The 19,261-nt window shown below is 36.8% G+C and overlaps 1 protein-coding gene across 3 annotated transcripts in view; it reads left to right on the top strand.

Annotated features, from left to right (window-relative positions):
- SPATA6 (spermatogenesis associated 6) overlaps positions 1-18,097 on the top strand; it is a 208,876-nt gene extending 190,779 nt beyond the window's left edge. For all 3 annotated transcript variants that reach the window (XM_055093204.2, XM_063601222.1, XM_055093200.2), the window contains one exon: positions 17,818-18,097. In XM_055093204.2, coding sequence (XP_054949179.2) covers positions 17,818-17,842 — 25 coding nt within the window. In that variant the 3' untranslated portion in view covers positions 17,843-18,097. The remainder of the gene's footprint in view (positions 1-17,817) is intronic.
- The last annotated feature ends 1,164 nt before the right edge of the window (positions 18,098-19,261 follow it).

The following is a 19,261-nucleotide window of genomic DNA, read 5'->3' on the forward strand; positions in this document are numbered from 1 at the left end:
CTTCCTCCATCCTTTTATTTTGAGCCTATGTGTGTCTCTGCACATGAGATGGGTTTGCTGAATACAGCCCACTGATGGGTCTTGACTCTTTGTCCAGTTTGCCCGTCTGTGTCTTTTAATTGGAGCATTTAATCCATTTACATTTAAAGTTAATATCGTTATGTGTGAATTTGATCCTATCATTTTGATGTTATCTGGTTATTTTACTCGTTAGTTGATGCAGTTTCTTCCTAGCCTCGATGGTCTTTACAATTTGGCATGTTTTTGCAGTGGCTGATACCGGTTGTTCCTTTCCATGTTTAATGCTTCCTTCAGGAGCTCTTTTAGGGCAGGCCTGGTGGTGCCAAAATCTCTCAGCATTTGCTTGTCTGTAAAGTATTTTATTTCTCCTTCACTTATGAAGCTTAGTTTGGCTGGATATGAAATTCTGGATTGAAAATTCTTTTCTTTAAGAATGTTGAATATTGGCCCCCACTCTCTTCTGGCTTGTAGAGTTTCTGCTGAGAGATCCGCTGTTAGTTTGATGGGCTTCCCTTTGTGGGTAACCTGACCTTTCTCTCTGGCTGCCCTTAACATTTTTGCCTTTATTTAAACTTTGGTGAATCTGACAATTATGTGTCTTGGAGTTGCTCTTCTCGAGGAGTATCTTTGTGGCGTTTCTGTATTTCCTGAATCTGAATGTTGGCCTCCGTTGCTAGATTGGGGAAGTTCTCCTGGATAATATCCTGCAGAGTGTTTTCCAACTTGGTTCCATTCTCCCCGTCACTTTCAGGTACACCAATCAGATGTAGATTCGGTCTTTTCACATAGTCCCACATTTCTTGGAGGCTTTGTTCATTTCTTTTTGTTCTTTTTTCTCTAAACTTCCCTTCTCGCTTCATTTCATTCATTTCATCTTCCATCACTGATACCCTTTTTTCCAGTTGATCACATCAGCTCCTGAGGCTTCTGCATTCTTCATGTAGTTCTCAAGCCTTGGCTTTCAGCTCCATCAGCTCCTTTAAGCAGTTCTCTGTATTGGGTATTCTAGTTATACATTTGTCTAAATTTTTTTCAAAGTTTTCAACCTCTTTGCCTTTGGTTTGAATTTCCTCCTGTAGCTCGGAGTAGTTTGATCGTCTGAAGCCTTCTTCTCTCAACTCATCAAAGTCATTCTCCGTCCAGCTTTGTTGTGTTGCTGGTGAGGAGCTGTGTTCTTTGGAGGAGGAGAGGCGCTCTGCTTTTTAGAGTTTCCAGTTTTTCTGCTCTGTTTTTTCCCCATCTTTGTGGTTTTATCTACTTTTGGTCTTTGATGATGGTGATGTATAGATGAGTTTTTGGTGTGGACGTCCTTTCTGTTTGTTAGTTTTCCTTCTAACAGACAGGACCCTCAGCTGCAGGTCTATTGGAGTTTGCTAGAGGTCCACTCCAGACGCTGTTTGCCTGGGTATCAGCAGTGATGGGTGCATAACAGTGGGTTTTCTTGAACCGTGAATGCTGCTGTCTGATCATTCCTCTGGAAGTTTTGTGTCAGAGGAGTACCTGGCCATGTGAGGTGTCAGTCTGCCCCTACTGAGGGGTGCCTCCCAGTTAGGCTGCTCATTGGTCAGGGGTCAGGGACCCACTTGAGGAGGCAGTCTGCCCATTCTCAGATCTCCAGCTGTGTGCTGGGAGAACCACTGCTCTCTTCAAAGCTGTCGGAGAGGGACATTTAAGTCTGCAGAGGTTACTGCTGTCTTTTTGTTTGTCTGTGCCCTGCCCCCAGAGGTGGAGCCTACAGAGGCAGGCAGGCCTCCTTGAGCTGTGGTGGGCTCCACCAAGTTCGAGCTTCCCAGCTGCTTTGTTTACCTAAGCAAGCCTGGGCAATGGCGGGTGCCCCTCCCCCAGCCTGGCTGCCACCTTGCAGTTTGATCTCAGACTGCTGTGCTAGCAATCAGTGAGACTCTGTGGGCGTAGGACCCTCCGAGCCAAGTGCGGGATATAATCTCCTAGTGCACCATTTTTTAAGCCCGTCGGAAAAGCGCAGTATTGGGGTGGGAGTGACCCGATTTTCCAGGTGCCGTCTGTCACCCCTTTCTTTGACTAGGAAAGGGAACTCCCTGACCCCTTGCACTTCCCAAGTGAGGCAATGCCTCGCCCTGCTTTGGCTCACGCATGGTGCGCTGCACCCACTGTCCTGCACCCACTGTCTGGCACTCCCTAGTGAGATGAACCCGGTACCTCAGATGGAAATGCAGAAATCACCCATCTTCTGCATCGCTCACGCTGGAAACTGTAGACCGGAGCTGTTCCTATTCGGCCATCTTGGCTCCAGCCTCCCAATTCAGAATTTCATATACAGCGAAACTAAGCTTCAAAAGTGAAGGAGAAACCCCATCTCTACTAAAAAATACAAAAAAAAAAAAAAAAAAAAAAACAAAGAAGGCCATTGCTAATGGTAAAGGGATCAATGCAACAAGAAGAGTTAACTATCTTAAATATATATGCACCCAATAAAGGAGCACCGAGATTCATAAAGGAAGTTCTTAGAGACCTACAAAGAGAATTAGACTCCCACACAATAATAGTGGAAGACTTGAACACCCCATTGTCAATATTAGATCAATGAGACACAAAGCTAACAAAGATATTCAGGACTTGAATTCAGCTCTGGACCAAGTGGACCTAATATACATCTACACAATTCTCCACCCAAATCAACATAATATACATTCTTCTCAGCACCACATCATACTCATTCTAAAACTGACCACATAATTGGAAGTAAAACACTCCTCAGTAAATGCAAAATAATGGAAAAATAAGAAACATTCTCTCAGACCACAGTGCAATCAAATTAGAACTCAGTATTAAGAAACTCACTCAAAATGCACAACTATATGGAAACTGAAAAACCTACTCCTGAATGATTTCTGGGTAAATAAGGACATAACGGCAGAAATAATAAGTTCTTTAAAACGAATAAGAACAAAGACACAACATACCAGAATCTCTGGGGCACAGCTAAAACAGTGTTTACAGGGAAATGTATAGCACTTAATGTCCACAGGTGAAAGTGGGAAAGATCTAAAGTTGACACCCTGATATCACAATTAAAAGAACTAGAGAACCAAGAGCAAACAAATTCAAAAGCTAGCAGAAGATAAGAAATAAGATCAGAGAAGAACTGAATGAGAGAGAGACATGAAAAACCCTTCAAAAAAATGAATGACTCCAGGAACTGGATTATTGAAAAGATCAGCAAAATAGACAGAAGGCTGGCCAGACTAATAAAGAAGAAAAAAGAGAAGAATCAAACAGACACAATAAAAAATGATAAAGTGGATGTCACCACTGATCTCACAGAAATACAAATACCATCAGAGAATACTATAAACACCTCTATGCAAATAAACTAGAAAATGTAGAAGAAATGGATAAATTCCTGGACACAGACACCTTCCCAAGACTAAATCACAAAGAAGTCGAATCCCTGAATAGACCAATAATAAGTTCTGAAATTGAGGCAGCAATTAATAGCCTACCAATAAAAAAAAAGCCCAGGACCAGACTGATTCACAGCTGAATTCTACCAGAGGTACAAAGAGGAGCTGGTACCATTACCTCTGAAACGATTCCAAACAATAGAAAAAGAGGGACTCCTCCATAACTCATTTTATGAGTCCAGCATCATCCTGATACCAAAACCTGGCAGAGGCACAACAAAAAAAGAAAATTTCAGGCCAATATCCTAAATAAACTGCTAAATCGAATCCAGCAGCACATCAAAAAGCTTATCTGCCATGATCAAGTTGCCTTCAATATATGCAAATCAAGTATGTTAAACATAAAAACATACCATAAAAACATATGCGAATCAATGTAATCCATCACAGAAACAGAAACAATGACAAAAACCACGTGATTATCTCAATAGATACAGAAAAGGCCTTTGATAAAATTCAGCACCCCTTCTTGTTAAAAACTCTCAATGAACTAGGTATTGATGGGATGTATCTCAAAATAATAAGAGCTATTAATGACAAACCCACAGCCAATATCATACTGAATGGGCAAAAGCTGGAATCATTCCCTTTGAAAACCAGCAAAAGGCAAGGATGCCCTCTCTTACCACTCCTATTCAACATAGTGTTGGAAGTTCTGGCCAGGGCAATCAGGCAAGAGAAAGAAATAAAGGGTATTCAAATAGGAAGAGAGGAAGTCCAATTGTCTCTGTTTGCAGATGACATGATTGTATATTTAGAAAACCCCATCATCTCAGCCCAAAATTTCCTTAAGCTGATAAGCAACTTCAGCACAGTGTCGGGATACAAAATCAATGTGCAAAAATCACAAGCATTCCTATGTACCAATAATAGACAAACAGAGAGCCAAATCATGAGTGAACTCCCATTCACAATTGCTACAAAGAGAATCAAATACCTAGGAATAAAACTTACAAGAAATGTGAAGGCCCTCTTTAAGGAGAACTACAAACCACTGCTCAGAGAAATAAGAGAGGACATAAACAAATGGAAAAACATTCCATGCTCATGGATAGGAAGAATCAATATAGTAAAAATGAGTATACTGCCCAAAGTAATTTATAGATTCAATGCTATCCCCATCAAGCTACCATTGACTTTCTTCACAGAATTAGAAAAAACTACTTTAAATTTCATATGGAACCATAAAGAGCCTGCATAGCCAAGACAATCCTAAGCAAAAAGAATAAACCTGGAGGGATCCTGCCACCTGACTTCAAATTATACTACAAGGCTACAGTAATGAAAACAGCATGGTACTGGTACCAAAACAGATATATAGACCAATGGAACAGAACAGAGGCCTCAGAAATAATGCCACATATCTACAACCATCTGATCTTTGAAAACGTGACAAAAACAAGAAATGGGGAAATGATTTCCTATTTAATAAGTGGTGTTGGAAAAACTGGCTAGCCATATGCAGAAAACTGAAACTGGACCCCTTCCTTATACCTTATACAAAAATTAACTCAAGATGGATTAAAGACTTAAAAGTAAGACCTAAAACCATAAAAACCCTAGAAGAAAACCTAGGCAATACAATTCAGGACATAAGTCTGGGCAACGACTGCATGACTAAAACCCCAAAAGCAATGGCAACAAAAACCAAAATATAGAATGGGATCTAATTAAACTAAAGAACTTCTGCACAAGAAAAGAAACTATCATCAGAGTGAACAGGCAACCTACAGAATGGGAGAAAACTTTTGCGATCTATCCATCTGACATAGGGCTAATATCCAGAATCTATGGAACTTAAATAAAATTACAAGAAAAAAACAAAACCCCATCAAAAAGTGAGCGAAGGATATGAACAGACACTTCTCAAAAGAAGACATTTATGTGGCCAACAAACATATGAAAAAAAGCTCATGATCACACGGATGATTAGAGAAATGCAAATCAAAACCACAATGAGATACCATCTCATGCCAGTTAAAATGGCGATCATTAAAAAGTCAGGAAACAACAGATGCTGGAGAGGATGTAGAGAAATAGGAATGCTTTTACACTGTTGGGGGGAGTGTAAATTAGTTCGACCATTGTGGAAGACAGTGTGGCGATTCCTCAAGGATCTAGAACCAGCAATACCATTTGACCCAGCAATCCCATTACAGGGCACAGGCCCAAAGGATTATAAATCATTCTACTATAAAGACACATGCACACATATGTTTACTGAAGCACTGTTCACAATAGCAAACACTTGGAACCAACTCAAATGCCCATAAATGATAGAATGTATAAAGAAAATGTGGCACATATACACCATGGAATACTCTGCAGCCATAAAAAAAGGATGAGTTCATGTCCTTTACAGGGACATGGATGACACTGGAAACCATCATTCTCAGCAAACTAACACAGGAACAGAAAACCAAACACCTCATGTTCTCACTCATATGTGGGAGTTGAACAATGAGAACACATGGACACAGCAAGGGGAACATCACACCACCGGGGCCTGTTGGGGGGTGGAGGATGGGGAGGGATAGCATTAGAAGAAATATCTAATGTAGATGACTGGTTGATGGGTCCAGTAAACCACCATGGTACGTGTATACCTATGTAACAAACCTGCACATTCTACACATGTATTCCAAACTTAAAGTATAATAAAAAAAATGATGTTTGGCAAACTGTATATCCAAGTGCCAAAACAAAAAATAAAATTGGACCATTATACCATACACAAAATCAACTCAAAATGGATTGACTTAAATGTAAAACTTGAAACCACAAAACCGTACAAGAAGGCATAAGGAAAATCTCCTTGAAATTGGTCTTGGCAATGATATTTTTGGATATGATAACAAAAGGACAGACAACAAAAGCAAAAATAAAGAGTTGAGGCTACACCCAACTCAAAAGCTTCTGTATAGCAAACAATCAACAAAATGTAAAGACAATATTCGGAATGAGGAAAAAAGATTTGCAAACCATATATTCAATAAGGGGTTAAATCCTAAATATATAAGGGACTCATACACCTTAATACCGAAATTACAAATAGCAATTTAAAAATGGACAAAGGACCTCAAAAGAAGGAATTCAAAAGGCCAACAGGAATACGAAAAGTTGCTCAACGTCTCTAATTATCAGGGGAAATGCAAATCAAAACCACAATGAGATATCACCTCCCACATGTTAGAATGGCTACTATCAAAAAGACAAAAGATAACAAGTGTTTTTCCATAGCCGTTATGGAAATCAGTATGAAGGTGACTTAAAAAATTAAAAATAGAACTATCATATGATCCAACAATTTCACTTCTGGGTATATATTCAAAGGAATTGAAATAAGAATTGCAAAGAGGTATCTATATTACTATGTTCATTACAGTATTACTCACAATAGCCAAGATATGGAATCAACCTAAGTGTCCACCAATGGATGAATGGAAAATAAAATGTAGTATATATATACACAAAGGAATACTATTCTGCCTTAATAAAAGAAGGAAATCCTGCCATTTGTGACTACATGGATGGAGTTTTATGGCATCTTGCTAAGCAAAATAAGCAAGACACAGAAAAATACTTCATGATCTCACTCATATGAGAATCTCAAATAGTCAAACTCATAGAAGTAGAAGTAGGATGGTGGTTGCCAGGGATTGAGGGGAGAAAGAAATGGGGTGATATTGATCAAAGGGTACAAAGTATAAGCTATGAAAGATGAATAACTTCTGGACATCTAATGTACAACATGGTGATGATAGTTAATAAACTGTGTTGTATAATTAATATTTGCTAAGAAGACAGGTCTTAAATCTTCTCAACAGACACAAACACAAATGGTAACTATGTAGAGGTGATGGATATGTTAATTAGCTTGATTGACATCATTTTATAGTGTATACATATATCAAAACGTCAAGTTATGCCTTAATTACATAAAATTTTTTATGTCAATGATACCTCAATAAAGCTACTAAGGAGATTTTCAAGAAAGTGCATTTTGCTATATTTGTAGATGACCTTCATGAAAGTACTGGACATGAGAGTGAGATAAATCAGGATTTCTGAACTCAAGGAGCTTACCCTGACTATTGATGGTGGGACAGACAAGTCAACAATTACAGTACAATATCTATTGATTGACTCATGTTTAGCATATTGTGTGTAGGCTCTTCTAGGGAAGGGTCATTTCTTCATTTTTATATCCATGGCATCACAAACTGGACATATCTTTATTATAGCACTTAGCAAACTGAATTATCAGTGACTATCTTACCTGTTTTTACTGGTCAGTGATTTGGGGCCTTGTTTACCTCTGCATCCCATGGCCTAGTTGTTAAATCTGCATCCCTAGTGCAGATTGCTATTCTAGTTGTTTAACTGTGCATCCCATGGCCTAGTTGTTCAATCAAACTTTGTTGAATGACTGCATGAAAGAAAAAACACATCGAAGGGCCAGCAAAAGCAATACAAAGCCTATTTCTATTTGGATATAGGAGATGAGAAGTCTAACAGGGTTGTTGCTATCAGCAAGTCTACCTGTATTTGCAGCCAAGAGACATAAAAATGAAAAGGATGAGAGAAACATCTTGGTTGTACCCACAGTACTCAAGAAGAAAGAAATAGTTCCTCAGTTCAGAGTTAATGTTTCCATAATGAAATCTGATTTTCAAATGGATACTCTTAAATTTTTTTAAATAAGAAGTTTTCTAATATAATGGCCTGCCTTTTTGTTTATTACTTGGTTAACTAACTAATATACATAGAGCTCAGGTGACTAAGACCAGCTCCTAAACTGCTACTGCAAGGGGTGATAAGTATAATGTTAGAAAGTGGATCGAGGTAGCAATTGCCTGCAATGGTTTTGAGCACCTTATATTTCAATGGAGTTTAAACCTCTTTTATTAAATGCAAATTTCTTGGTTCCAAAGATGAGCCTTAAATATTTTCTTTCCCAATGCCTTATCTTTTGTCATTCACAAACAGTTCATTTTTGACTCAAAGATTGAATAATTCTCTATCTTCTAGCTTTCAAATGCAACCAACTTAATCTAGAAACTATGGTTAGCTGTCTTAATTAAGAGTTAATATGATAAGTAGGGTATTTATGTGAATATTCAAACAAAATCATCTCAGTGAAATGCAGCATTGTTTAAGTTATATCTTAAATCTTGGTATGTTGCATTCAAGCTGAGGAGCCTGATGGAGGATAACATATTCTCCTCTAATTTGTATAGTATATGAAAGTTTACAGGTTTTTTTGTGGAGTGGGAAGATGGTTTTTTTTTTTTTTCCTCTTCTTCTGACCTTAGTATATTTTTTAAAGGTCTTAAACCAAGGGAATTAAACTAATATTTATTAAGGACTGCCATCTGTACTCGGTAATTTACATCTTTTTTTTATTTGATTTTCACAACATATCTGTGTAGTAGGGGGTAGGTATGTGTAATCTCAGTTTTACAGACTAGGAAACTGAGAAATTAAACTGCTGTGATTAGCCAGTGATAAACACAACCAGTAAATGAGAAAGCTTGGACTTGAAGGTAAACCCAACTCTGCCTCTCAACTGGATAAGTGGTTAAAAAACTCAGTTTGTTAGAGTTCATATGTTTTTAAATGGTGGAGCTGGTATCTCTTCAGAAAGAACTTCAGTGGATAAAATAAGTGAACTTACCTTTACGCATTAAAACCTATAGCAAATTTCCAACATCTGAGCACTAAAAACAAAGAGATTATCTCATGAACTAAGGAAGAAATTGGCGGAAGTGTATGAAAGGCACATCAATGCAGAATTATTTTAACTGACCTGAGAGTTCATGGGCACCGGAGTTATGTATGGGATAGTTCTAGGTAAAGACTTAGGATGCACTTCCTCTGGAACCCCAATCACCTGTTTAGCTGAGTAACCGCACGTTTAAGCATCACTACATTTCTGTTTCAGTAAAAATTTAAAGAAGTTTAGCTTTTTTTGGTATATCATAGAATTCAGAAGGAAGGTGAGGAAAAAACTCTTAATGAAAGACAGTGTCTTTGAACAGCTGCCATAGAATTGAGAATAAGTGTATCTTGTTAGAGACTTTCATTGATCAATGAAAATAACTCTTCACTAATTTACTGATTTCTTTTTTTTTAAAGGTAAAATTAGTTATATAAGCAGACAAAGGTTGGAGAAGGATTTATTTATATATATATTTTAAATTTTATATACCAAATGTATATTTGAAATACATAGGATTTATTTATGTTTGTTATATAAGTGTATTTATACTTTGCATATTTATTATATTATATATGTATTTCTATTACCAAAAGACTGACAGCAACATTGTATCATAGAAAAAGCACTGCCTTTCAACCTTCTGAACCTCATCTTTGTCTACCTATGAAATAGGATAATAAATGTCCTCCATTCTTCAGATAAGTGTTATGATTAAATGGGAAAATATGTATGGACATTCTTTGTCATATATTAGGCCTTATCATAATACCTTGCTTTTATGAATGATCTGGTAAACAGTATTTGTAGTTTGAAAAATATTCCATTTGGCATAATGGCAGTATTGTTGGTTCTACAGTTGAACAGACCCTGGATTTCATTCTCTAAATTTGTCACCTCTGTATTCTTTAACTTTTATGGAAACATGCTTTCTCACTGGTAGAATGGAAGATATTTTCATAGAGTTGTTGTAATTGTTTAAAGAGCTAATGTACATGGAGTACCTAGTACAATGCATGGTGTTCATTAAATGGTCATTGTGATGACTAAAATTCAAAGTCAGTAGAGATAGTACTTGGGAAGATGTTGAGGATTTGATCAGAGAAAAAAATGGGCTATTTGAATATGTATAGAAAAATATAAGAATTATTTTAAGACATAGGACCAAATTACTGTGTTCAGATATTTTGATATGGCTCTTAAATTTACTAGTTATTTAATTTATGTAGGCTGTGTGAGATAATAAAAACAGCACTATATATGTGGGCTTAGAGTCTGTAATGTGGGAATACCTAGAGATCTCAAACCTTAATTTTACTGTCCATGGAATGGGAATAATACCCACCTAGGATGGTTACTATGAAGACTGCATGAGGTAAAAGATGCAAAGTGACTAGACTGTACCTGATAAATAGTAGATGCATAAAGATAATTTTGTACCTTTTCCCCTGTCATTAGTTTCATTGTTTTGTGCACAAATCCATCCAGGCATAGACAGCTGCCTTAGTGTCATTATTTCAGTTTTTAAAAACATTCTATTAACCTTTTATACCTTGTGCATATTGGTAAGGAAGTTCTATGTAGGTTTTACATGTGAAGCTAAACACGAGTTCAGTTAGAGAATATTATCCATTTATATGTTATACAGTTAAGGTAGTATTTTTAAAACAAAAATAAATTTAGTTTGAGAGTATGTTCTCTAAAACCAGTTTCAATCCTAGGAAGTTTTTTCTGGATTTTTTTTTTAATTTAGCACACTTACGTTTTATAAAATTAACCATATTTTTCCAATTTGGAGAATGTTAGAGGTAGAAGTTAATCACCCTAGTTCAGCAGAAGTGACCCTACAGGAGCTCAGCCAGATGAATGTTTCCATAGCTCTTAGGAATGTTCAATGTGATTTCACCTTTTTCAGAAGATTATAACATATGATTACATATGTACATACAGATAGATACACACACACACACACACACACACACACATATATTTTTATTTTTAAGTAGACCCATCTCAAGTGCTTAAAAGAATGCCTAGCACATGATAATGATATGGGATGGGGGCACAGAAGTGCTGGGTAGAGAAGGGTGGGGTCCCTGGCAAGGGCTCCACCCTTGGACCTGTGCCCACATACCTAGGTGAGGACAGGCACTCCTGTTTTTGCGCCCAAATGTCGCATTTTCCAAGACCACCCTGGCCCCCCACGTACCCCATTCTGTGACTATAAAAACCCCGAGACCTGGCCGGGCACGGTGGCTCATGCCTGTAATCCCAGCACTTTGGAAGGCTGAGACAGGTGGATCACGAGGTCAGGAGATCGAGACCATCCTGGCTAACACGGTGAAACCCCGTCTCTACTAAAAATACAAAAAATTAGCCAAGCGTGGTGGCGGGCACCTGTGGTCCCAGCTACTCGGGAGGCTGAGGCAGGAGAATGGCGTGAACCCGGGAGGCGGAACTTGCAGTGAGCGGAGATCGTGTCACTGCCTGGGCCACAGAGCGAGACTCCATCTCAAAAAAAAAAAAAAAAAAAAAAAAAACAAAAAAACCCAGACCCTAGTGGTCACAGACTCGAGCGCTGGACGTCGAGAGGAACACACTGCAGAAGAACACACACAGGCGGCTGGATATCAAGAGGAGCAGAGTAGCGGAAGTGCACACTGATAAGGAGGAACAGACGCCTGTAGACCAGGTAGGACAATGCAGAATTCGGCCAGCAGTGGTTGGAGGAGAGTCCAGCTGCTGGGTGGCCGACTTCAGGGGAAGACCACCTTCCCACTCCATCCCCCTTCTAGCTCCCCATCCACCTGCTGAGAGCTACCTCCATCCTTCAGTAAAACTTTGCACTCATTCTCCAAGCCCACGTGTGATTCGATTTTTCCAGTACACTCAGATGAGAGCCCGGAATACAGAAAGCCCTCTGTCCTTGCAATAAGGCAGAGAGTCTAATCGAGCTGATTAATGCAAGCCACCTGCAGATGGCAAAACTGAAAGAGTGCACTGTAACACATGCCCACTGGGGCTTCAGGAGCTGTAAACACTAAACCCTAGATGCAGCCGTGGGGTCGGTGCCCGCCTCACGACCTGCCCGTCTGCATGCACACCCTAGGGATATGAGCAGGGGCACCGAAGAAGTGAGCCACACTCCCATCGCAGGCCCTGAGATGGGGATAAGGGAACTTTTCTCATTTCAGTAAGGGCTCTATAAATAATATTTATTATTATTATTATATAGCTCACTATTTGACTCATCTAAAATATTTATTTCAGAAATAATTACTTAGCATAGCTCCTAATATTCTGTGGTTAAAGAAAATATTATATTGAAAAGGAATCTATCACTTAACAAGGACATGTTGAAAATATTTTGAATATTCCTAATGGATAGAAAAAAATATGCTATCCTAATTCCCCTTTGTGGTCCAGCAGTGGCTCACATATAATACATTCCTACAACTGTGCTGCATAAAGAATGTGTTTTGGCATAGAAGCAGCATAATTTGGAGAGGTTTTTGTTGATAATCTTAAACAAAAACAGTCAAAATAATTTCACTTCCACTGGAAACCTGGAGGGGAATTGTTTTTGCCAAATGAAAGAAAAGATGCCAGCTTTTGAATTACGAAGTATTTTCAAGTGTTTATGTTGGGAAAATGGAAAACAAAGAACATTTGACTTTAGTGAATTTTTGTCCACCAAATATTTAAAACCTTGGAAAAACTATTTCTAATAAGCTTTTTTTCATAAATAATAGCTTGCATTTTATATCATCCATTATCCTTTTCAAGCATTTAACTTATTTCATTGTATCCTTCCATGACACATTTGAGAATTAGGTAGAACAGGGATTATAATTTACATTTTTTACAAACAAGAAAACTCAAGTTTGGGTTAAGTGTCTCCTGTGGGTCACACGGTGGGAGTGTTAGTGTCTGAACTAGGACTTACATTCAAATGTTAGTATTTTCTCATAAATAGTCTATAGAACTTTTCCCTACTATTGTTTGATTTTCCTTAGGTATTGAGTTTAATGTTGGATTTTAAGAGGTGGTATTTGATTTTCAGTGATTGATCCATTGCTATATTGGAGGAAGCTAGTTTTCCATTATTTAAACATTTGTAATATGTTTGTGAATAGCTCCAAACATTTGCTTTCTCTGCTCTTACTCTGTCCCTGTTGGTTAGTTCACCTACTTATTAACCCACCTTTGCTACATTGAATAGGAAAGGAAATTAGTCAACTTGTAATTTGTTAGCAGCTCTACTAGAAATGTTTAGTAATGAAGAGTGCATGGGATTATTAAAATGCAGTAATCTACTCACCACGCATAATTGGAAATTGTCATAATTTGTGAAGAACTTTTCCTAGGTGTAGGATTCAGAACTAGAATATCTGAGACATATCTAATATTAATCTATTTAGGGGGATAAGCATGACTATATAACATCCAGGTCTAAAGCTGATGAGGCTTTTGATTATTTATGTTCAAGGTCAGTGGTTCCAAATCCTAACTGATCAGAATCACTCAGGAAGCCTGTTAAAAATCCCAGCCTCTGGAGATCATGAAGCAGTAAATTTAACATCTGTAAGTTTTTAGTCTCTCTAGGTGATTATAATGCTTACCCAGGTTTGAGAACCATGGATCTAGCACCTATTCACAGCTTTCTCTGTGGGAAGGAGCATATGGGACTTTTTTTCTGATTTTAATTTTTCCTTCTTTTAAAATATTTTCATTGTGTTAGCCTCTTCACCATCTGGATCGATTTTATTTTTATTTTTTATAAAAACAGGCAAAAATACCTTGAGCTCCAAGAAACATAATGCTTGGCTCTAGATTCCATGTGAACTATATACCTTTTGGTTTATCCATGACTAACCTTTAAATCCCAGGGTTTTTTTTTTCTCCTTTAATATAAGCAGTTATCAAAATCGCTCATTTATGCATTCATTAAGCAAATATTGATATTTGCTTATAATGAAGCTGATAATACAGATATTATCAGTAGCACTAGGAAAATATAAAATAAATAAATATAAAATAAAATAAATAAGATGTATCCAGATCTCTCACAAATGCATTACAGTGTGTTATAAAATGTTGTGTATTATGGATATGTACAATATAAGTAAATATATGAAGGAAATGTTTAGGTGGGTACTTATGGAGCATGAAAGGGGAAGCAACCACTTCCTTAACAAATGAAGAAAGATAAGATGAAGGATTCAGCCTTTCATCTTGACCTTAAAGGATGATTTTGTCAGAAGAGGAGAAGTAGGCCATTAGAGCTTGCATGGAGGCATGAAGAAGCACAGCATATTCAGGGAACTTTTAGTTCAACCATTGTAGAAGACAGTGTGGTGATTTCTCAAGGATCTAGAACTAGAAATACCATTTGACCCAACAATCCCATTACTGGGTATATACCCAAAGGATTATAAATTATTCTACTATAAAGACTCATGCACACATATGTTTACTGCAGCACTGTTCACAGGAGCAAAGTCTTGGAACCAACCCAAATGCCCATCAATGATAGACTGGATACAGAAATGTGGTACGTATATACCATGGAATACTATGCAATCATAGAAAAGGATGAGTTCCTGTCCTTTGCAGGGACATGGATGAAACTGGAAACCATCATCCTCAGCAAACTAACACAGGAACAGAAAACCAAACACTGCATGTTCTCACTCATAAGTGGGAGTTGAACAATGAGAAAACATGGACACAGGGAGGGGGACATCACACACTGGGGCCTGTCAGGAGGTGGGGGCTAGGGGAGGGATAGCATTAGGAGAAATACCTAATGTAGATGACGAGTTGATGAGTGCAGCAACCCACCATGGTACGTGTGTACCTATGTAACAAACCTGCATGTGCAGAACATGCATCCCAGAACTTAAAGTATAACAACAAAAAAAGAATTTTAATATGGTTAGAGTATAAGGGTATATGGTGAAATTGGGATCAAGATAAGGTGGAAATGTGTGTTGAAATCACATCAAGATCCTTTGTATGCCTTATAATAGAATTTAAATTTTGTCTTCTTCCCCCAAAAATATTTGAGTACTCAAATAATGGGTTTCCATTTTCATAATATGATTGAGCAGATGTATCTGACATCCCAAAGGTTACATTAAAGCCAAGGGTAAGAGTTTTGTAGTCAGTGTTTCTCCAGCCATTTCTCATCTTTCAGCATATTTATTGAGCACTTGTGAACTACACACTGGATGACATAAAGAAAAAATACTAGCCTGGGCAACATAGCAAGACTTAGCTTCTACAAAAAAATACAAAAATCAGTTGGGCATGGTGGTATGTGCCTGTAGCCTTAGCTACTTGGGAGGCTGAGGTAGGAGGGATCACCTGAGCCCAGGAGTGCAAGGATGGAGTGAGCCATGATTCCACCACTGCACTCCAGCCTGGGCAACAGAGTGAGACCCTGTCTCAAAACAACAACAACAACAACAACAACAAAAACTGGCTTCTTAAATGTTCTCACAGAACTTTCAACGTAGTTTAGCAGATGAAATAAATACTTGAAAAGATCATAGTAAGAGATATCACAAAGGAATTCATATTTGCTGAGGAGTCAATGAGTAGTATGAGTTCAAAGGATGGAGAGAACTAAAGTTATTTATCTGAAAAGGCTTTATGAGTAGAGTAGGGACATGACTTCAGTCTGAAGGACAGGTCGAATTGCAATAGGTAGGAAAGGAGAAAATTACTGTTAACTGGGAAAAATTAAGCAGTGGCATAAAGGTATGGAAACAAGGGTTAATGAAGTGTGTTTGGGAGCAGCAAATTGATCACTTTTCTTGAGCTAGAGTGTCATGTAGGGGCGCACATCGGTGGGTATTGACAATAAATAAATATGGCTTCTAAATGAAATGAAACCTTCAAAAAACCTTGTAAGGAAAGCTATTTCTGAATATACTTTTGATCCATCTTAAAGATCTCATAAAAAACTCCAATTTCAGCTGAACTTTTAAAAATAAATATTTTGCAATATAAAAATATTTCCTGGCATTAAGATATGCTCAAATACCAAACTCACTGCCAAGAGATTTTCCAGCTTAAACCCATGCTTTTTAAATGTGTTGTAAAGAGCTTTAGATATCATTTTATGTTTGCTTTAAACTTTTTTTCAAGGAAAAAATAGAAAAGTATATCCATTGGCCTTGTGTGCTTCTTATACATTATTGTCAGATCTTCATCTGCTAGGTGCCTGGATTTTTAGTGTAGAGATTACCTGTCATTCTTTGTTTGCCTATAGCCAGTGAACTTCAGGAATAATTTTTTCTTGTCTTGAAACAAGAATGAAGCTATATAGATAATGGTCACCATTATTTAGACATCAAAGATTAATATGAAAATATTTTCTGATAAACTTAGAACCATTTTTGTTTTATATCAGGTTTTCTAGATAAATATTTCAACTTTAATTAGACTTTTCAAATGTCCATTATTTTGTGATTTTAAAAAGCAGTGTTACGTAAAAACTATTAATGGAAGAGTCAGAGAAGTCGTTATATGAAAGTAAAAACTTTGAGGTAACTTGCTAATATTTTTGTATATTTTATTGCAATGTTCTTGCATTTTTAAAGTTGGGGTTCTTTTACAAATTTTGTATCCTACTATTTTGACATTAATACATGTACATTTCTTCATTTTTCTAAAATGATGCATAAGTGTATTTCTTAACGGCTAATATCCCATTGATAGAAAGTAATTTAACCATTCATCTATTGGACATTTAGATTGTTCCCTAATTATGTGTGTCTATTATATATTTAAACTGGAGAGACATGTATTTGCACCAAAGGTAGGTTATATGATCTACTTACGCAATGTGCAAGTGGAAAATGGATGGCAGAAGGATTGTTCTTCCTTCCTTGTTTGTTTGTACCAGAACTCTTCATTGTTTACATACATTTTAGCCTTGGTGCCATTTTCAGAAGCTTTATTTGTCTCACTTACTTTTTTGGTTTGGATAAGACTTAAATATAAAATCCATCTGTGAAGCATATTGTATATTCACATTGAAGGCTAAAAACCCTTTTTTAATTAAAACTTTATTCAGCACTCATGGTTCACTTTGTCCTGTTTTTATTATGAAACACTTCAGTCTTCTTCCTAAAAACACATATGTCTTGAACATTTCAAGATGTTTCTTGTTGCTCATGCAGAACTAGTTTCTTTATGCTCTCAGCTCACTGCCATATGTTCTAGCTGTTCATTTGCTTCCCTTTCTGGCATCTATGTAGGCAACATCTTGTATGTAATGTAAGTTAGTTTTATTCCCTTCTCCTTTATAAAACTTGTCAGAAGGTAAAATAACACACTGGAAACAGTGAATAGTACTCTGGGAAGTTAGAGTTTTCATGATTCTAAAGGATGTGGCCTTTCTTGTAATCTTAATGTTTGTAAGGTATGAAGAGAAAATGTGTCTAATGACACCTGAAGTCTTGCCAGGTGTGAATAATTACAGTTAAGGTGCTATGGATATTATTTGGTAACAACATATATTATAGAAATTGCAATTCTTTGTATTGAGTATTATACCAAGTGTGAAGATTGGGGAAATGTGGAGAGGAAAAATAATAATCAGATCATCCCTTTTATTTTCAGGAATGCACCATATGTCCTCATCTGAAAGTCTCTGCAGGATGGTCTGACTCACGCGAGTGGTTTTGAGATAAGTTGTGTTATACCTCAAGTTAGGTAAAGTCGAGAGATGAACTAACTTAAAAAGTAGTGATGTTTACATAGAATCTAAATTGGAAAAGACAATAATATCAGCATTAGAAAGTTTGCCTTTAAGTAAAAAAAATTATTAGCCATAATAGGTTTTACATTCTTCATAATAGAATATCCTAAAGCAATAAAACCTCCACTATGTGAACTCTAAGTTCTGAACATCCGAATTTTTCAAATAGTTCTGAGTTATATTTAATTTGTTCTTTACTGACTAGAACACTTCCTAATTTATCACATCATTTTAACCTCCTCAAACATACTGAATATATTTTTTCCAGGTTTATTGAGGTATAATTGACAAACAAAAATTGTGTATGTAAGGTGTACAATGTGATGTTTTGATATGTGAATACATTCGATGATTCTGGCTTCCCAATATGAAGATCACTTATTGTGTCAGCCAGCATAAAACGTAGGACTGTTGAGATAGAGTAGAATCATTTATGTCTGCATTGACTGCCTCCATGCTAATATGTCTCAATTTTGTTTTGTTTTTAGAATTTATATTTTCACATTTGCTGCATATGATGCAGAGTAGGCTTAGGGACCAGGTTACCAATTTGATATGATTGCATAAAACAAGAATGAAAATGTTCTGTGTCAGGGCCTTTTAAGTATTGGTGTTATGTCATCAGCTTTGACTATTATAAGAATTTTGTGCTTGCTTCCTGCTCCATTTAGATGCATGAACTTGGTGCATTTAAAGAGTATGTCAGTGTAGATGTCAACAGTCTATCTCCCCAAATCCAATTTAATATGTAAGGATAAAATTACATTGATTAAATGTTCTAATTTTATATACATTTTAATATAACAGAAACATAAAAGCATTTAGACTACATTTAGATTTCTTTATATGATGATTTACTATATCATATACCATCCACTCCCAGATAGATTAGAATGCACATCTTTAACTATAGTGTTGTACAATTTATGATGCAAAATTTATCATTGTACCAATACAGACCTTATGGTACATTTTATTTAAGTTCATGGTGTTTTCTTTCTGAAAGGAAACTTTTCTTCAATCACAACACAAATGAAAGAGCTAAAATAGAAAGCTTTGCAAATTCAGTATAGCCATTTTTAAATGGCTTAATAAATTATTCTTTCAGTAACACTTGACTTAACTTCAATAAATACACACTGAATTACATCCTATAGGTTAGTACAGTTGATAAGCATTTTTTTCTCTCCCTGAACTAAGACATAAAAATCCACACCCAGGAGACAAGCTTAGTAGGTCACAGAAATACCCCCATGTGTCTTGCATGAGGATGTTTGTTCATGCAAAGAACATTTATTGAGCACT

Source organism: Pan paniscus, chromosome 1 (genome assembly GCF_029289425.2).
Source record: "Pan paniscus chromosome 1, NHGRI_mPanPan1-v2.0_pri, whole genome shotgun sequence".
Taxonomy (NCBI): Eukaryota; Metazoa; Chordata; class Mammalia; order Primates; family Hominidae; genus Pan; species Pan paniscus.